Here is a 19,881-nt window from a genome sequence, read left to right on the forward strand (position 1 = left end):
TTATTGTAATTGTAAAACGTCTACATACAGAAATCATTGAAAATATATTAGAAATCCAAGACAAATATTCGGTTAATATAATATCACTTTATAAATATATTCAACTGTTCTGAAATTATTTTTTTCTCACAAATACAATATTGAGTGTTTAAAGTCAGTTTGTTGATTCAAAATGAAATTTTCATTCGTAATAATATTATTTTTCAAAATACCATTTTCTTGCTGATGTATTTTGCATCAAAAATTGTTTATAATTAATAACTGAGTGAAGTACTTTTACTCTCTTTGATTGGCTTATCAAATTACTATCGTCATTGTGGGCGGAGTTATGTGACTGTCATTAATCTCGTCCTATCAGAAGCGACTACTGTAGTGTTACTTTTTACAGTAGGGGACAATATAAGATCGGTTGACAAAACAAAATCATCAGTGTCTCGATAATTTTAGTTTTGGACATTTACATTAGTGAACATTGTTTTTCTTAAAATTAAAGTTGATGTGCAATATGAGTGATTCGGATGAGAGTAGATCCCCAGGGCAACCTTCCACTGAACAATTATTAGATGCAGTACGAGGTGCCGACCCATCAGATGCTAAAGTTGTTGATGTGGATGTTAAATTTCCCAAACAAATTCAGGATGCAGTGTCACAGGTGTTGAAGGGTTACGACTGGTCTTTAGTTCCTATGCCACAACGAGGACCAAATGGTGAAAAACGCAAACCACACATAAAAAGACCAATGAATGCATTCATGGTATGGGCCCAGGCTGCGAGGAGAAAGCTTGCAGATCAATATCCACATCTCCACAATGCAGAACTCAGCAAAACTCTTGGAAAGTTATGGAGGTTAGTACTAATACTGCTGTTATAAAATCAAAAGAATCTAGAGACCACAGTTATGTATATATGTTAGATTTTGATAATATGTGGAAAGATTTATTCACTGTAATGTATACAACATAGATTTATGCTTTATTTTTATTTTGATTGATGAAGGTTTTTGAAACACGTATCGTGTGAGGGAAAATAAATTTAATCAGTTTTATGAATTTAGTTACCGTCTTCGTTTTTCCTTTGACTTCTAAATTCGCGTGTTAAATACCGTTGGTTTGACACAAATACCCACCTGAAAAATAACAGGTCCAGGACTTTTTTAATATATGTACATATACTGGAACACTTTATTCAGTACAATACATCGTCTTGTACCTGTGATGAAAATGACAAATCATTAATAAAACGTGAACTGATAGTACAATTAAACTCGTAGTTCGAATTATTCCAAAAGAAGGGCTAGATAAAATTTTACGCTAAATTCGATTTTAAGGCAATCTCGGTCACATACCCTTAAAAGGAAGAAACATTTGAAAAATAGTTTGCAGTAAATTTTTGAATCGTAATACAATAAAGTAAAATTGTGTAAATTATATGTCAGCTCGATGCTCTCCAGACGACAAAATTAATGTGGTCAAATTAATTTGTCATCGCTCCAATGGTTCGTTATTAAAATGTTAAATATGACTTGAACCACAACAACATGTTCATATATCATAAAGGTGTACTTAGTTACCTTAACCCTATATGCAACCAAATCAAATTTCACTCTTGGATAACAAAAAAATGAGTATGAGTAACTAGTTGGTAAAAATAGAAAGTTGAATACCCTAGCAGAAAATTTAGTAACTATTCCCATACTTTTAAGATGAACCACAATATTTCGTGTTTAGGATCTCCTTGAAGTCATTGTAACATTACTAAAGTTATTTCCGTTTTACAAGAGCAGGAAAGCATGGGAGCTAATCCACTTAAAACGGTGCACATTAATTCAGCGGGCGATATGACTTCGGTAATACTGTATGAACATAAACAAAACTTTGTATGATGTTTAGAAGGGGGAAAATCATTGAGTATTATGCCCCTATCAAAAACTAAAAACACGGAATCATTAAATCATGACATATGTCCCGGGCCTGTGCAAAATTAAGGATAGTGCATGTGTAGGCAGTTACAAGTATGAGCAGTGCCCTTCCCAATGAAACCTATAGTTATAGTAAAGTTTTAACCACACTAAGTATGTACTTTTAAGCATATTTATTGACAAGGTCAGACTAAAATTAAGAGCAATTACAAAATCCCTCAAACAAGGAAACAGTCTAAAAACTAGTCAATCAATATGGTTTACCATCAAGCTGCAGATTTAGATTAATAACATCATAGAAGGCGATGATATATTTTTACAAATTTCCTTGTTTATACAACTTGTACGACCACATTTGACGACACGTGAACAATATCTTAAGATGGTGCGTTTTACCTGCTACTTATTTCCAAAATTTCCCCATAATTTTAATTGGATATTCTGATATTCTTGATGAATTAAAAATCAAAATGTTTGTAGTAATACTCTAATATAGCAGAAAGAAAATTCGACCAAAAAATTCACAATTTAAAATGAACTATTAATCTACGATTTATTTCTGTTTAATAGCCAGTAAGGGATGCTCCGATCGCTTAAAATTGGTTTAGTGTATTTGTATAAGAATATCCGTTAGTAAACATTAGTTTATCATTAACGACTATTTGATACTAGATAAGTTGATAAGAAATCAATTGTTTAAACAAACTTTATTGACAAACGGTTTACTTATCAAAAAATCAAAATTTCAAGTTTGTTTTGGACAAATTTTCTTGTAATACGGTGTCAATCATATTTTGCTAATCTATCAATGTTTATAAAGATGTGCAGCTATTATTTATACGGTAGACAGGCCAGTAACTTGCCATGTTTGTGGACAGTTTGGCCGTAAGCCTACATCGTATCTTTTATCTTATGATTTATTATGGAACAAGTCAATAATCGACGGTGATTGATCCCTACTCTTGACAACTAATAGTGTGATAAAATATAACATTTTCACACTTACTGTCTACCTTCTTTTAACAAATGGCCGAAATTACAGATACGGGTACATCAAATTAAATTTCAGCCCTTATCATTCGCTCGCTGCTAAATATTTTACCGATGAAGAACATAATTTAACAGTATATTGTAGCTTTGCTCAAATATTGTAAAAAAGAAAATATAGTAGATAGTATAATTACTAATTTTATTAGTTTTACTGTTTTTAACAAATATAAATCATTTTTCGGAATTCGCCCCATTGGAATTTTTAACAGAAATTAAAACGGCTCTTTAATACATCGATGTTCAATCCTGAATTAAAGAAACTTGGTATTTAATAGTGTGGCTAGTACTTGTCGTGTATAATCTCGCAAGAAAACGAACTTTATAAAAATCTTTGAAGATCACCAATAACTATGAGAAAGACATAACATGTGTAGGAGGTTGGCCGAAGTAATGCTGAAATATGATTTTAATGACAATATCTATATATATTTATATTATAGATACTGTTGGTATTTTTAGTGCCAAAGTATCTATACATTTTGTGGGGGAGTCATTCTTATCATGAAGTAGCCTAAATTGTAATTTTAGTACATATTTATCATGGTGCGGTCATAATGGCCTATTTCCGGTGTAAATACTACTTGAATGTCGTGATTTTCACAGTTTTTGGTAAAATCAGACCACAACTGACAGATGGAAATAACCTTCTTACTTTATTGTACATTTTTATTATTTTCGTAAAGGTCAAGGCTCTTGACCGGAACCTGTGACCACTCTCAATTCATAAAATTTCATATTTCATGTTTGGCATTTCCCACGATATGATCATTCATTTGTCTTAAGATCCAATTTCTTAAATGAAAATTGATATATTTCTCCTTTATATTTACACCTCGAAGTATATATATTTTTTTCAAAGTTGAAACATTTAAGTGAATTATACTTTAAAATTACCTTTAACTGTATGAGTTTTCAAGAGAAAAGACACGAATTTATGACAGTTAATATCATTGCAATGATTGTCCGGACATAGATACTCCATATGTATACGTTTGAAGTATATATCTTAATGGTATTTAATTGCTTTAATTCTTAAATCAACATATTCTTATAACTTATATTGGTAAAGCTTAATACACTATAAATTAAAACAAAAGTGACGAATCTTAAAATCACATCAAAATGTCAAGTCAAGAAACTGATATCTGAAACAAATGATATAGATAAATTATCAACATTGGCGATGCATATGTCAAAATATTTGACAAGCTATATATTTCACAAAATTGCATGTATAATTTGACATCAGTTACTGACATTTTATGCAAACTTAATAACTAAATCCAACTACTGAAATATATGCATCATAAAGTTAAAATTCAATTAAAGAAAACAGTTATGATTAATGTGTAATAACTTTCAAGAATAAATTTTAATATCTTTAAATTCAGAAATTCTTACAGACATATGGAAACATTCATGAGTACAAAAACTTAATTCGTACTTGTATTTATGTTTAATATCAAAAAATTGTATCGAAAAATACCATTGACTTGTGTGCTTTTTTATTCACCGTTTAAATTATTTATAAAAAAATCGCTCGTTCTTGATGACAAATGTTATTTCATACGCAATTTAGTGCACATAAATAAGAGTAAAATATATTCATATACAATTAATCATATAGAACACTATACACGATTTCCCATTAATCTCAATATTATATAATTATTATAATGTGCAACCAAAACTTTTATACTTATCAAAAACTTTTTCATTACAGATTGCTAAACGAGGAAGAAAAGCGACCATTTGTGGATGAAGCCGAGAGGCTCCGAGTTCAACACAAAAAAGACTATCCAGACTACAAATACCAACCAAGGAGAAGGAAACCTTTGAAGAGTGCTAATGGCGGTACTGCAGAAAACAACAATATCCCACCGGGTATCATGTTTAAAAGTAACACTTGTTTGAGTGGAGGGTCCCCAGTTGGTGCTAGTGACGGTGACTGTTCCAGTGACTGTTCTAACAACCCTAATGGACCACCTACTCCACCAACCACACCAAATCAGTACTTAAAATGTATGGCAGATCGAATGAGACCAAGAAACGTTGCAGGTAATTATACCTTTGATACTCTTCAATCCATAATTAGCGAGTAAGACTTATAAAGAAGACGGAATTATACATACCAAGGAAAACTTTTCATCAAATTAAAAATCAAATAAAAAACCAGTTTTATTTTAAATCGGAAAACGTGTGTACTTCATTTCCCCCAGAAAATAATTCTTTAATAGGATTATACATACGAAAACAGGAGATGCGGGATAAGCGTCAATAGAGACAACAACCCCACAATACAAAAAGGAGACATTTTAATTAATTTACCTGCAAACATATTCATTTTTCTTAATTTGAACGTTTAAATTAGTTTTGCATGCATATGATAAGTTTGTTTTTTCAATGAACTAACATGACACATTTAGTAATGTTTTCTCTCTTCTGCGTTTTCAGGTCAACCAATAGATTTCAATCCGTATAACGGAGATGTGCCAATAATTGACAGTTTCCCAGATGCAGAAGAGCTCGATCAGTATTTCCCACCTCAGTACAATTCCATGTACGGTCAACCATCCGTCCCATGTACCACATCAACATGGTCTACAACAAACTATCAAAGAATCACTGGAAATATGTCTCATTCATCTTATCCTGCGGCACCTAATACTGATATCTCATCACCGTATGACTTATCAAACCATCCGTCCCCAGCAAATAGTTCCCAAAATATGCATAGTCCATCATACCAAAGTACCACAACCGATTGCAAATACCAAGACGAAGACAGAAACACGACAATCAAGTTAGAACCCGCCCGTCAAAGACAGAACGCAAGACAATTCGATACTTACGATGTCTCGCCACCACCTCCACGTTATCCCGTTGAACATACAAATTATTCATCCGCGTCACCAAATTCATATCCAGCAACCACAGCGTCCGGTTCGCCTACATATCAGTACCTGGGCATTGCTCGTCAAATGTACAATCCTGCCATTCCTGTAGCCGTTCCCGCCGAACAACAGTGGAACAGGTCATACACATAAACAATCAAAACTTTTACATTTTGTTTGATATTCATTGTTACAAATATTTATTTTTTAAATGTAAAACTATCCATTGCACGATAAAGAGGTATGATTGATTAATTATGTTGCATATGATGCGCGAGTGATTTTGTAGTATTTGTGTTTTGAAATGTGGTATCCTCTACAAAGTAGTGGCGTCATTATTTATTTTCTATAATCAAAATTATTTGGTTTTATGAGGCATATTGTCTATATTCATCCAATTTTATGATTTGTAAATCCATTGAAATGTAAGCAAGTATTTGGTGCTATCCACACGGAAGGTGCTGTTTGTATCAGTAATGAACACTTAACATGTTTTGCTTTATTATTAAATGCGCGATCAGTATTTGAAACACCATAAGCTTTAATTACATGTTTGTTTGTTGTGAAAAGAAGCTCTTTGCCGGATCTCGTGAGCCAGATCTCGATCAATTGTATGATAGGTATAGATTTTTTAATAATATTTTCTACATTTTGATACATGTAAATGACTGTAAATAATTGTTTATATAGGAATAAAAACATGAACTTTTAAATGAATTTTTATTATATTGTTTTGTACAATGCTCATCGGTTGATAGTTTCCACGAGGAATCTATTATCGTCCTCTCACCAGTTGTAAATAGAGTTGTATTTTCGGTGGTACATTTGATATCGATATTCTGTTAGAAGATAGCATTTTTTTTACTGCTTTGTTTAATTTGGGTATACCTATTATTAAAGTATATATAAACAAAGGAGATCGAAAAATTTAAGACAAATAAACCAACAGCATACAGTATCACCTCGCATTATGTTTTAGTCAAATATTGTTATGGTAGATCATTGTTTGGCTCTTCTTACTTTTTCACATTTGAAAATGACTCCGGGTTAACTAGCTCTTGACATATAATACATAAAAACAGTCTGTTGTCCGAGATACTATGTTGATCGTTGATTATTTTATCTTGGTTGGTAGCTGTTTCATTAGCGTAAATACCATTGCTGATAGCTGTTTCATTGGCGTAAATAACATTGCACACTTTTACTAAGAAAATACAGATATCAAATTTCGCTGATTCCAAGATGTTTCCCTTCTGCATATAACATCTTAAAAATTCCTGCAACTTAATTCTTTCCCCATATACTTGTCAATGGATTTGTTGTCTCGAACAAAAGAAAAAAGGACCAAACCACAGAGCAATCTCTAAAGGTATCGTGTCACAGTTAACTATATATAAAAGACAAAGTGGTCTTTTTCACGTTGAATAACTAGCTAATAGAGAAGGTGTGTGTAATCAACAATTATAGGTCAATAAGGCATTCGACAATGAGCAAAAGTTACCATATAGAAATACATAAAATGAATCTGAATGCTGGTCTTAAACTTCGTTCACCTCAATACTGTACAAAATTACATTTGGGCCTTTGTGGATCTTTCAGTATACCTTGAAAGTTAGCACATTTGTTTATTTGTCGATGTCACTGCTGGTGGACGTTTAGTTCCCGAGGGTATCACCAGCCAAGTAGTCAACACTTCGGGGTTGACATGACTGAAAATCAATAATGTGGTCATTTTGTTTTATAAATTTCCTGTTTACAAAAACATTGAATTTGGCAAAAAACTAAGGATTTTCTTATCCCAGGCATAGATTACATTAGTAGTATTTGGCACAACTTTTTGGAATTTTGGGATTCTCAATGCTCTTCAACTTTGTACATGTTTGGCTTTATACATATTTTGATTTGAGCGTCACTGATGAGTATTATGTTGACGAAACGCGCGTCTGGCGTACAAAATTATAATCCTGGTACCTTTGATAACTATTTATACCCTTCGGGTCAGGTGAGTTAAAAAGGGAGCAAAAAGATACCAAAGGAATATTCAAACTCTTAAGTTGACAATAAACTGACCTTGTCATGGCTAAAAAAAGAAAAAGACAAACAGACAAACAATAGTACAGAAAACACAACATAGAAAAGTAACGACATCTGATTTAAATAAGTAATTGAGGTATGAGACGGAGTTAAGATTACATGTACTAGGTGTTTGGTACTTCCTGAGACGGAGTTAATATTACATGTACTAGGTGTTTGGTACTCCATGAGATGGAGTTCAGATTACATGTACTAGATGTTTGGTACTCGCTGAGATGGAGTAAAGATTACATGTATACGTGTTTGGTACTCCCTGAGATGGAGTTAATATTACATGTACTAGGTGTTTGGTACTCCCTGAGAGGGAGTTAAGATTACACGTACTAGGTGTTTGGTACTCCCTGAGATGGAGTAAAGATTACATGTACTTAGTGTTTGGTACTCCCTGAGACTGAGTTAAGATTACATGTACTAGGTAGTTGGTACTCCCTGAGACGGAGTTAAGATTACATGTACTAAGTGTTTGGTACTCCCTGAGATTGAGTTAAGATTACATATACTAGGTGTTTTGTACTCCTTGAGACGGAGTTAAGATTACATGTTCTATGTATTTGGTACTCCCTGAGACGGAGTTAAGAGTACATGTACTAGGTGTTTTGGTACTCCCTGAGACTGACAGTTCATCAGCAGTGAGTCACTCTATCAGGTACGCAACAGATCAAAATTTTGAAGGCTTCATATATGAACAGTTGGTATGAGACAGTTCTAGCCTTACTTTTTATGCATACAAACTAAATAAGTTTCAATTTTTCAAATCAAACGCTAGGTCTTTTATTTGTAATATGCTGTAGGATACTGCAAACAAGTTTTAAATGACCATGACTGCCTATACAGTAATTGGACGATCGGTAATTATACTGCTCTCTGTGCGCAGCTTTAGTTTGAGTATAATTAAATAATGTTTAAAAAACGTATTGAACCTGGTTTCAAATCAAACGTTGATACTACGTTCTTTTTAAATTATTTACGCCAAGTCATCAATATAAAAGTCACTTATTTCTTGTTGTCAAATCTGGTTTACACTACATTGTCTACACCACCAGACACCAAAGTTATTAATGTAGTTGGCAATTAAAATAATACGTAATAAAAAAGTGCGTTTGAAGCTTTTCTGAATTGACCTTCACTCAGGAAAGTTCAATCCACAATAAGAAAAAAAGACAAGGATGTATGACTTCTTGAACTCGTTAGGAGCAGCTAATCACCAAAAGGAACATAAAAAGAAAAGCTTAATCAATCCAAGGTCAACTTTGCTTGAGGGAGTTTTCTGTAAATAAAAATGGCTTCAACAGGTACATGCATGAAATTGTCTTCACCCGTTCTTAAATATAAACAACTAATTGCATGTTTTCTTATATTGATAACGCTTTCGTGAAGATCTACGCTCCTTTAAGAGTTGACTATACCTAACCGTGAATAGTTTCTTTTGTTGATCGGTGACAAAACCTTATTCAGTATTTGGAGTATGTATATTATGCGATTGAAACACCAAACTAAGCTTTATTTTGATTGTTTCATTTCTGAATCTGAACATAAAATGGTACACGAACATGTTATGAACAAAAAGAGAAATTTTACCTAAAAGATGATTTGAAGAAAAGGTTTATTAAGATACATTTTAGATGATTGCTTTATTGATAACAAATGTAACCAATGAACTGATCTATTTTGGATACTTATTTGTCGTTTTAAACTTTTCTTTGCTTTAATGAAGAACAATAAAAGAAGCGCTTCGTACGGTTATCGTAGAATCATCGCCGAGGAATCACTGAATGGATTAATTTGCACGTCTGTGTCTCAAGGTCGAGGATAATTACTGTTGTACCAAGGCGCACTTGTAATATGGCAAGAAACTTAAAAGTTTATGTAGATTTTCTCTAAGGTAGTAACCAAGTGTTTTTACTTTTGTGCAACTCGTGTAAAAAAAAAGTAGTTTTGGATTACTCTACAGAACACAACAACTGTACACTCTGAAATTACTGCGCGAAATTGTTAATAATATAAAACTTTGCCACTGACTACAAAAGAGAAGCCCTCTTGTAAATGATAAAGATGAAATAAAACCAAATATCAGTATAGAGTAGCAAACTGACCTCCTGTATTTGGCAAAGTTACTGTTCTGTGTATATTTTGTTTTATAATCCCTGTGTAGGTGAAAATGATAGTTCGTTATGTATAATTTGGTCTCAAATAAAAAAACGAATGGATTAATAAATGCGATTTAAGGCAATACTACCCGATCAGAATTCTAAATGCATGTTCTGTTTGTTTCGCCATGATCTTCGGAATAATTACAACTAATTTTTTTATTGAATTGCGGCGGTAGATATGTCACACGAAGATGGCATGGTTGTTTCAATAGAGTTTGTTACATGTATGAAAAGATCGAACCTAAATCAAAAAGTTCTCAGCTCTGGTGAAAAATATCAAAAACAAATTAATGAGGTTGCTTAGGTTTGCCAAACCCATAGAAATGCAAAGCATACTTTTTGTTCCCAGTTCTGCTGATACCCAGAGGTAATCAGATTTAACAAAAAAAAAAGAAAATTGACAATGAAATACCGACCGACCCTATGTTTGCCAATCGTATTACTGCTATAAGGTATGTCTTAGTTATGAAATCTGTTAGCTACATTGAAAATATAACTCAGGTATAGAGTACAGAATTATAAAGATATAACTCGATTGCCATTATACATTTGATCAAGAGGTGTCAAAGAAACATTTGCAATTTCGTAAATTGATTCTCGAAAAAAATAATAAAAATCATATTTTTGAAGAAACGTTCATTTAATCAAGACTTGCTTTAAAGAAAATCTAAACATTCAATTCAGTAACCATTTTATCATTCTGGACGACATGACACTTGCGCACGAACAAAGACACAGTAAATAAGTTAATACTTAATTATTCAACAAAAAATATCGTAATTGGTATTTTATTTTTTATTACACTTTTTTTATAATCCATCATAACTAATTTCTTTATCGTTCGACATAGCAATTATGAATGTAATCATAACGTTTTATAATCAAAGGTACATTAACATATTTATATTTTACCTAAAACAATAATCACCACATAGTATGTCATAAATAGAATTAGTAGTTTTCCAACCTTCACATTTTTGCCAAGTGAACAAAAAGGAAATGAAGTCAGACCAATGAAAATAGACAAAACATGTAAAACCGGAAGTAACACGGAAAGGTCAAGGTTGTTAGGCTCGGTTTAGAGGTTGATCCTCCTTCCATGCTCACTAAATAACATCAATCTATTTTACAGCTATTCTGTCAGTTATTAAATATTACCATCTTGCACACCTATTTTATTATCAATAATTTTTGTAACTAAAAAAGCGTACACGTTTTTTTTCTGTAACCAATGGTGTTACCATTTTTTTATGCATTGTTGACAACATGTCGTATACACATGTGACAGTTTCAATAAACAAGTCGTTGAATCATATACATGGACATCTTTACATCACATCTACCGTCATGTTTACATGTCTTAAAAAAGTCCATTCTGGTTGGCTATTATATCTATGATTATAATGTTTACAGTCTCGAGTTTACAGTCCTACACTTTCCCCATCAAAATAACACTCTCAACAATATCTTCATATTTATGTATGTACATTTCATCATTGAAACATCATTATATATTGGCTTTAAATCCTGACTAGCGCAATGTTATTCCCATCTAAGAGAACAAAAAGTGTATAAAATACAATCTTACATTACATGGTAATTCATATCAACAACTTTTGTTTTAGGAGTTACCATTATTTACGACTTAAACGATGTACCACACAACAATTATATATATTTATAGTAAGGCAAGTTTCATCGTAGGCTTCCTGAAGCAGAATCTGGTTGTCTACATAAGGAGTAGATGACCATACCTGTATTTGGCAAACGCTTTCGGAAAAGTTGGACCTCAACGCTCTTCAATTCGCACTTCTTTCGCACAACTTTTTGGAATTTTGGATCCTAAATGCTCTTCAACTTTTGACTTCTTTGGCTAAATAAATATTTTGATATGAGCGTCACTGATGAGTCTTATGTAGACGAAACGCGCGTCTGGCGTACTAAATTATAATCCTGGTACCTTTGATAACTATTAACACCACTGGGTCGATGCCACTGCTGGTGGACGTTTCGTCCCCGAGGGTATCACCAGCCCAGTAGTCAACACTTCGGTGTTGACATGAATATCAATAATGTGGTCATTTTTACAAATTCCCTGTTAACAAAACTTTGATTTTTTTCGAAAAACTAAGGATTTTCTTATCCCAGGCATAGATTACCTTAGTCGTATTTGGCACAACTTTTCGAAATTTTGGATCCTCAACTTTTAACTTGTTTGGCTTAATAAATATTTTGATATAAGCGTCACTGGTGAGTCTTATGTAGACGAAACGCGCGTCTGGCGTACTAAATTATAATCATGGTACCTTTGATAACTATATTTGGCCTTTTTTGAAGACGAAACACGCGTATGACATACAAAATGTTAATCCTAATATATATCGATGATGAGTGTGTTTTTAACATCATATTAAAGTAAAAAATACAGGCATTTACATATCTGGAAAGACTAATTCTTCAAAGTATTTTGTGGAACATATATCTAAGACAGGACATATCTATCATTATAAGAGTCTTGAAAGAGGCCACAAGAGGCCAGCAGCTCGTTACGTCGCTTATGAATACAAAAATACATCAATTATCAGAAGAAGTTGAATAGAAAAAACCTGGTTTTATAGCTAGCTAACCCTTTCACTTACTTCATTAACTTTAATTGGGCAACTTTCTTTAACAGAAACAAAATATAAGACTTACCATCTTCTGTACAATAATGTAAACTAACATGTAGCCATATCGCATACATACAGGTTACATAGAAAAACAGACATGTCATTCAAACAGTAACCTTTTTTTTCAAGTACAAAAGTGCCATACAATAGTATAGAAGACTAATTTTTCAAAAGGGCCATAAAGGGATTCAATCTTTTTAATGACTCGATCATCAAATCTGACTATGCATATCTCCATACAGGAATCTGTTAAATATGGTATGTCTTTTTTGGCTTACGCAATATCTTGTACCAAAGTTCCTAGGAATTACCTTCAATCATATACAATAACTATATAATTGATACAGTTATTGAACAGAATGAAATAGGCTCAACAATTTTATGTCAATAAGAGGCAAACAATCATGGTTGAACATTTTCTTTTAATTTCCCGTAAATTTATTTTTGAAGTTTTTGTAGGAACGCAATTTTGGAAGATTCACAGAAAATATTTGAAAATTTTAGATATTTTGAATATATCATGCTCTCAAATTTCCACCTTTGGTTTTGTGTTTAACCGAAAAGTTAATTGCTTGACAGACAGAAGATGGTTGGCTGATTTGAGATGTACCACATGCTAAAGCTAACTAAACAAAGCCTGGCACAGAAAGAGCATTTGTGGGTTTTGGTTAAGTTGTTTATAACACTGTGTTTTTTAGAAAAGAGGCAAGGTTTAAAAACATATAGTCAAAGAGAAACTGTCAACGCCATGCCAAAAAAATAAAAAAAAATAAAATAAAATACGACTATACCAAGAACAATTTCGTATGCCTTCAAACATAATTTCGTAGATATGCGTCAGATTGAAAATACACCCTGGATATGAAATCCTTTTACCAAATACACAACTAACTAGAAATTGGTGTTGTGGTGAAGAAAATTTAAATCAGAGATTCAAAGTCAAAGTAAATAATGCGAAAAAAAAATGCTCTTACGGTTTCAAAACTTGAAATCAAATGCCCAAAGTATCATTTGGTATTACTAAACGCAATGTCAAAAGGTGCTGGATGGAATCAAATTAAATTAATGTAATCGTCAAAAAAGAGGAAGATGCAAGACATCTAAAATTGCATCACAAGCTTAAGATTATCGATAAGATGCTTGAAACCAAACGCCAAGAAATTATCGGATGGAACAATACGAAATTAGATGAAGCAAACTGAAGTAAACATTCCTTCCTTTTACGATATTGATATATTATTCTTGAAATGAATTAATAAAATAAAATACCTTCTGTCGTTTTTTTTTTTGCACTTCAGTGTTTCTGTTGTTTCGTTGGTTTTCTCTTATAGTTGATGTGTTTGCCTCAGTTTTAGTTTATAACCTAGATTTGTTTTTTCTCAATCGATTTATGACTTTCGAACAGAGGTATACTACTGTTGCGTTTATTTACAGGATGTTTTGTCAACAACTTTTATGAAAAAAGTCGTATGCATCTCTAGGAGAACATTTATCAAGGAAATGATTATGTTATGGGAACCCTTCAAACTGTCCACAGCACAGATTGAATTTAGCTATAAGTTCTTCTTATATCTATTAGTTGAACTTGCAAGGTTAAAAAGGCTGCAGGATTCGTTTTTCCGTCTTGAAAGTTTTCCTTCCGGTTAAAAATAAGACGCCTAAATTCCAAAGTTAAAAAAAAATCTGTTCGTTTGTTATAAATTTATAACTACGGGATACCATACGTCATCTTTTGTTAATAATGTAAAAAATGTTAAAACATGGAACACACGGAACAAGTGATCAGTATGCTGAAGTTTCATATTGACAGCCTATATTTAGAATTTGGAAGTAGAATTGTTTTTATAAATTGTCGGCATTCCTATGGGAACGATCTGTGCGCCTAAGCCTACCCAACCTCCTTTTTAAAGTCAGAAATCCTTCAGAAAAAACAAAACTTGTCAAAAACAAGAAGATAAAACAGACTAGATCATTTAATTTCATATGCAGACATTTTAATGATGTTTTCTAATACAATCCGAAACTTTCTGATTAGGTTCCATCAATATATTTCCAAACCTAGAAAGTTGAAGAAACAACAGACACGGCTTCCTCCGCCTCGTATTTGACATATGCTGTCATCTCAGTACCAGAATCGATGACAAAAAAGACTCTTTTACTTTTGAAATTATCAATTTCCCCCAAAAAAGAAGCATTATAGCAACTTCACCTGCATATGTGACATACATTTCCCTACTTTTTCGGTATTCAAGAGCTTATAGTTTTGGCCGGAAAAGCATCACCAGTGTCTGCGTAGAAAGTTGATGAACCAAGGACATGTCAAAGAACGTCCGTGTCCTTTTTCTTAAAAAAGTTTATCGAAAGTTACAAAGACCTTGTTGATAAATATTCCGTGACAACATAATACACGATGGTCTTGAAATGTTGATACTGGAACTGACATTGTTTATACGTGTGATAGTTTTCTTATTTTTGTCTTAATGATGTCACATTTGATGTTTGGCCTGTGTTTGGTTATGTCCATTTGACGTGGCTCTGTACTTTAAATATTCAGTCACATTGTGCTATGGCAATTTTTTGTATTTTTGTCTTTCACTTCTAATGTAATTTGTCTACAGGTTTTTTTGTGTTTCTTTGTTTACATATTTGTTTGTTTATTATAGTGTTAAAGATTATAACACAATCTTGACTGCTGTAACCTTATTTTAGACATTTTTACCTATTATGTCTGTTTGTTTTGTTCACACATCGACTTCAATATAATGAAATTATATACACTGTAATACAAGTGAGAGGTTTAGATATATATAAATAAAGGCAACAGTAGTATAACGCTGTTCAAAACTCGTATATCCATGGACAAAAAACAAAATCGGGGTAACAAACTAAAACTGAGGGAAACGTATTAAATACAAGAGGAGAACAACGACATAACACACACAGAAACACACGGACTAAGCATTAGACAAAATCCGATGAGGAAAACAAATATAACAACTAAACCAAATACATGAATTTGGGATAGAAAAGTACCGTGACACATCTTATAATAATTTGAATTCACACTCAAATATAAGAGTAAACAAACGACACAACGGAAACACAACGTTAAAATGTTACACACACACAAACGAACTATAATATAACAATGGCCATAATCCTGACTTGGTACAGGACATTTTTAAAGAAAAAATGGTGGGTAAAACCTGGTTTTGTGGCATGTCAAACCTTGCACTTTAATTGCAATGTTAAATATAATATCAAAATGACAACATAATAAATAGGAGAACGTATTAGACAAAGAAACACATGAATACTGTGAAAGTACTTTAATTCGTGGGTATTAATTTTCGTGGTTTGAGGAAAATTTACATGTTCGTGGATTTTTAAATTCGTGGATTTTTCTTTTCTAAAAAATAAAAAAAGAATTAAAGCCAGGCTACAAATAGTCTGGATTTACATGATTTAGGAAATTGCAAAGTAAACATAAATTGTTATTTGGATGGAGAGTTGTCTCATTGGCACTCACACCACATCTTCCTATATCTATTGATCCGTGTAAATCGTAGTGATAACACTAATTGACCCATAATAAAGTGAGCAACAGATTATAGACCATTGAAGGTGTTATTTAGGCCATACACATGTCACCTAAAGAAAACAGTAACATATTTTATTTCGTTGGACAGTTAAATTCGTGGATAAAGTCATCCACGAAAACCACGAAAATTGGTACCCCACGAATAAAAGTACTTTCACAGTAATAGTTAACAAAAGGCATCAGGTTTAAAATTCAATACGCCAGAAACGCGTCTCGTCCACACAAGACTTACCAGTGACGCCCAGATATCAAAACAAGTAAAAAGTTGTACAACACTGAGGATCAAAAGTTCAAAAAGGTTGTGCCAAATACGGCTAGGGTTTTCTGCTTTGAATAATAATATCCTTATTATTTAGATCAATTATAAATTATAAAACCAGGTGTAATACACCATTCTCTACATTCGAAAATACCTGTTCCAAGTAAGGAATATGACAGTTGTTATTCATTCGTTTCATGTGTTTGAGCTGTTGATTTTGCAAAATAAAACAGATATCAAAACAAGTACAAAGTTGTACAGCACTGAGGATCAAAAGTTCAAAAAGGTTGTGCCAAATACGGCTAGGGTTTTCTGCTTGGGATAATAACATCCTTATTATTTAGATCAATTATAAATTATAAAACCGGTTGTAATACACCATTCTCTACATACGAAAATACCTGTTCCAAGTAAGGAATATGACAGTTGTTATTCATTCGTTTCATTTGTTTGAGCTGTTGATTTTGCAAAATAAAACAGATATCAAAACAAGTACAAAGTTGTACAGCACTGAGGATCAAAAGTTCAAAAAGGTTGTGCCAAATACGGCTAGGGTTTTCTGCTTGGGATAATAACATCCTTATCATTTAGATCAATTATAAATTATAAAACCAGGTGTAATACACCATTCTCTACATACGAAAATACCTGTTCCAAGTCAGGAATATGACAGTTGTTATTCATTCGTTTCATGTGTTTGAGCTGTTGATTTTGCCATTCAATTAGGGACTTTCTGTTTTGAAATGTTTTGAGTTCGGTATTTTTGATATTCTAGTCTTTGACTGTTGTTTGTTGGTGTGTGTATGGGTTTAGTAATTGAATTTCGACAGTCACTGACTGTATTGTAGAAAACACAACATATCGACAAATAAACTCATCATAGATACGAGGATCAAATTTTGTATTTACGCCGGACCCGCGTTTCGTCTACTAAAGACTCATGATATCAGTGACGCTAGAATCCAAAAAAGTTAAACAGACCAAAGTACGAAGTTGAAGAGCAATGAGGATCAAAATTCATAAAAAGTTTTACCAAATACAGCTAAGGTAATTTATTCCTGAGGTAGAAAAGCCTTAGTATTTAAAAAAATCAAAAGTTTTGTAAACAGTTAATTTATAATTACGTATGAATCAGTTGTTAAATCAATTCAACTAAAAACTCTTAAAGGAGTGCTTAATCAAACTTTACATGTCGTTTATTACACAATAGGACAATTCGACATGATGATGGTAACCAAAGGTACCATGATTATAATTTAATACACCAGACGCGCGTTTAGTCTACATAAGACTCATCAGTGACGCTCAGATAAAAATAGCTATAAATCTGAACAAGTACACAGTTGAAGAGCATTGAGGACCCGAAATTTCAAAAAAGTTGTGCCAAATACGGCTAAGGTAATCTATGTCTGGGATAAGAAATCCTTAGTTTTCGATTTTTTTTTTAAAATATACAGGAAATGATCGCTTTAAATAAATATTATGTCAGAATACTGGACCGGTGATATATCGGCCCATTCAAATATTACTAAAACAGTTACTTTACTTTTATTTTGATACGTTGACTCGTGTTTCAGGCAAATTGGTATCACGATGTCTGGCCTAATTACTTATTTATTCGAGCATCACTGATGAGTTTTTTGTAAACTTGTGTTGGCACTAACAATTTTAATCCTGGTATCTATGATGAGTTTATTTGATACACAACGAGGAACATACAATATATTAATTTATTCTATCTTAATTTGTTTTATCTGTTATCAGTAGGATATGAATCCATACTTCGGATGCATGCCAATATTGACGACAATTTCCAGTACCCAAATACAATTGGCTAACAAGGTTATACGGACTTTATCTTTCACTTTTAAAGTGATCCCTTTCCTCGTCGGTTATAATCATGGATGTTATGCTGGCATGCAGATGAGAATCTTTGCAATTCAACTTGTGTTTGTCAGTCGTAAAGTATGATAATTCTAATCATGTTGTCACATCAATTTATACGTCTTAATATGTGACAATCCCACAACAGACATACACCATCAGATATGTTAGGTTACAGAGGGCTTACACCACAATTTACATATACTTGATCAGAAATTTAGTCTTATAGCAGACAGATCTGGTAACCAATGCATTTGTAGTTATGGATTTAGACTAACAATAATAAAAGAAACTGTAATCGATTGTCAAGTGATTATATTTTGTTTTCATATTTAGAGCTTCGAATTGTTTACACTTTAAGATATAATGAAAAGATCAAAGTACACTTTTTTCAATTTTGATTTGTCTTCATAAAGGAAGATCAACCTAACTTTATCATTTAAAACCATGAATGTACAAATACGTCGAAACGTCATGATCAGTAGCTATATGTTCACAAGTTACATAGAAGAATATCCCAGTAATTCAAGGTAAACTTTGCATATGGAGAAGGAACCTTAAGTTTCTTAATAATTCGAATTCATCATCGGGGAAATTGAAAAAAAATAATGCTTTAATCGTGTTAGTTTAATAGTACTGAGGAAATGACACCTTCGATGACTTACAATCAACCCGTAGTGTTATCTACACAGTGCTAGAAAATAAGAATTATTTTCGGGCGGCAAACCGTTTAACTGGATTTCCCATAATGGAATAAAATAGATGAAAGCCATGGATAATAAGTAGAAAAACAAAAACACTTACTCCAAGAAAACATAAAAATGTAAAGTCTCTTATGAAAGTCTAGAAATGAAAAGCTCAATCACATCTTACAAATTGAAAACAACTGTCATGACTCTATGTACGAATACATAGAAACAGTATATATAAAAAAAAATATCCGAGGAAGTTAGAAACTTAGTTGGAAATTTTGGTCCTCAATGCTTTTCAACTTCGTAATCTAATTTCTATTTGGATTCAAGCGACACTGATGAGTCTTTTGTAGACGAAACGCGCGTCTGACGTATATACTCAATTTAGTCCTGGTATCTATGATGAGTTTGTAAATTTTTCTATCAATACGACTCAAAAGAACTTCTTTCACTGACCAGATTGAAATGAGGTCTTTTAGAATCACATTCAGAAAAATTTTGCGGGGAATCCAAATCTCTCAATAAGGTAGAGGAAAAGCTTTTTGTAAGAAAATAAAAAAAAAGATTGTGATCAAATTTGATTTTTTTCTTTTTCAGATGGACGACGATGAAGGCAAAGTGAAGACAACATTAATTGTCTTTTGTTGTCACAGTAAAGTCGTTTCAAATG

The 19,881-nt window shown here is 32.5% G+C and overlaps 1 protein-coding gene across 1 annotated transcript; it reads left to right on the plus strand.

Moving 5' to 3' along the window:
- The first annotated feature begins 370 nt into the window (after window positions 1-370).
- LOC134725408 (transcription factor SOX-9-like) lies at window positions 371-6,575 on the plus strand. Its single transcript, XM_063589211.1, has 3 exons — window positions 371-846; window positions 4,692-5,026; window positions 5,423-6,575. The coding sequence occupies exons 1-3, from the start codon at window positions 497-499 to the stop codon at window positions 6,013-6,015; spliced, it is 1,278 nt and encodes a 425-aa protein (XP_063445281.1). The 5' UTR covers window positions 371-496; the 3' UTR covers window positions 6,016-6,575.
- Window positions 6,576-19,881: the final 13,306 nt, after the last annotated feature.

Source organism: Mytilus trossulus, chromosome 7 (assembly GCF_036588685.1).
Source record: "Mytilus trossulus isolate FHL-02 chromosome 7, PNRI_Mtr1.1.1.hap1, whole genome shotgun sequence".
Taxonomy (NCBI): Eukaryota; Metazoa; Mollusca; class Bivalvia; order Mytilida; family Mytilidae; genus Mytilus; species Mytilus trossulus.

Excerpts from the sequence above, each read along its gene's own strand:
- LOC134725408 (XM_063589211.1), top strand. The coding sequence starts at position 497 with ATGTGCAATATGAGTGATTCGGATGAGAGTAGATCCCCAGGGCAACCT. Across the intron at positions 847-4,691 it reads ACTCTTGGAAAGTTATGGAG|ATTGCTAAACGAGGAAGAAA; the intron begins GTTAGTACTAAT and ends TTTTCATTACAG. Across the intron at positions 5,027-5,422 it reads GAGACCAAGAAACGTTGCAG|GTCAACCAATAGATTTCAAT; the intron begins GTAATTATACCT and ends CTGCGTTTTCAG.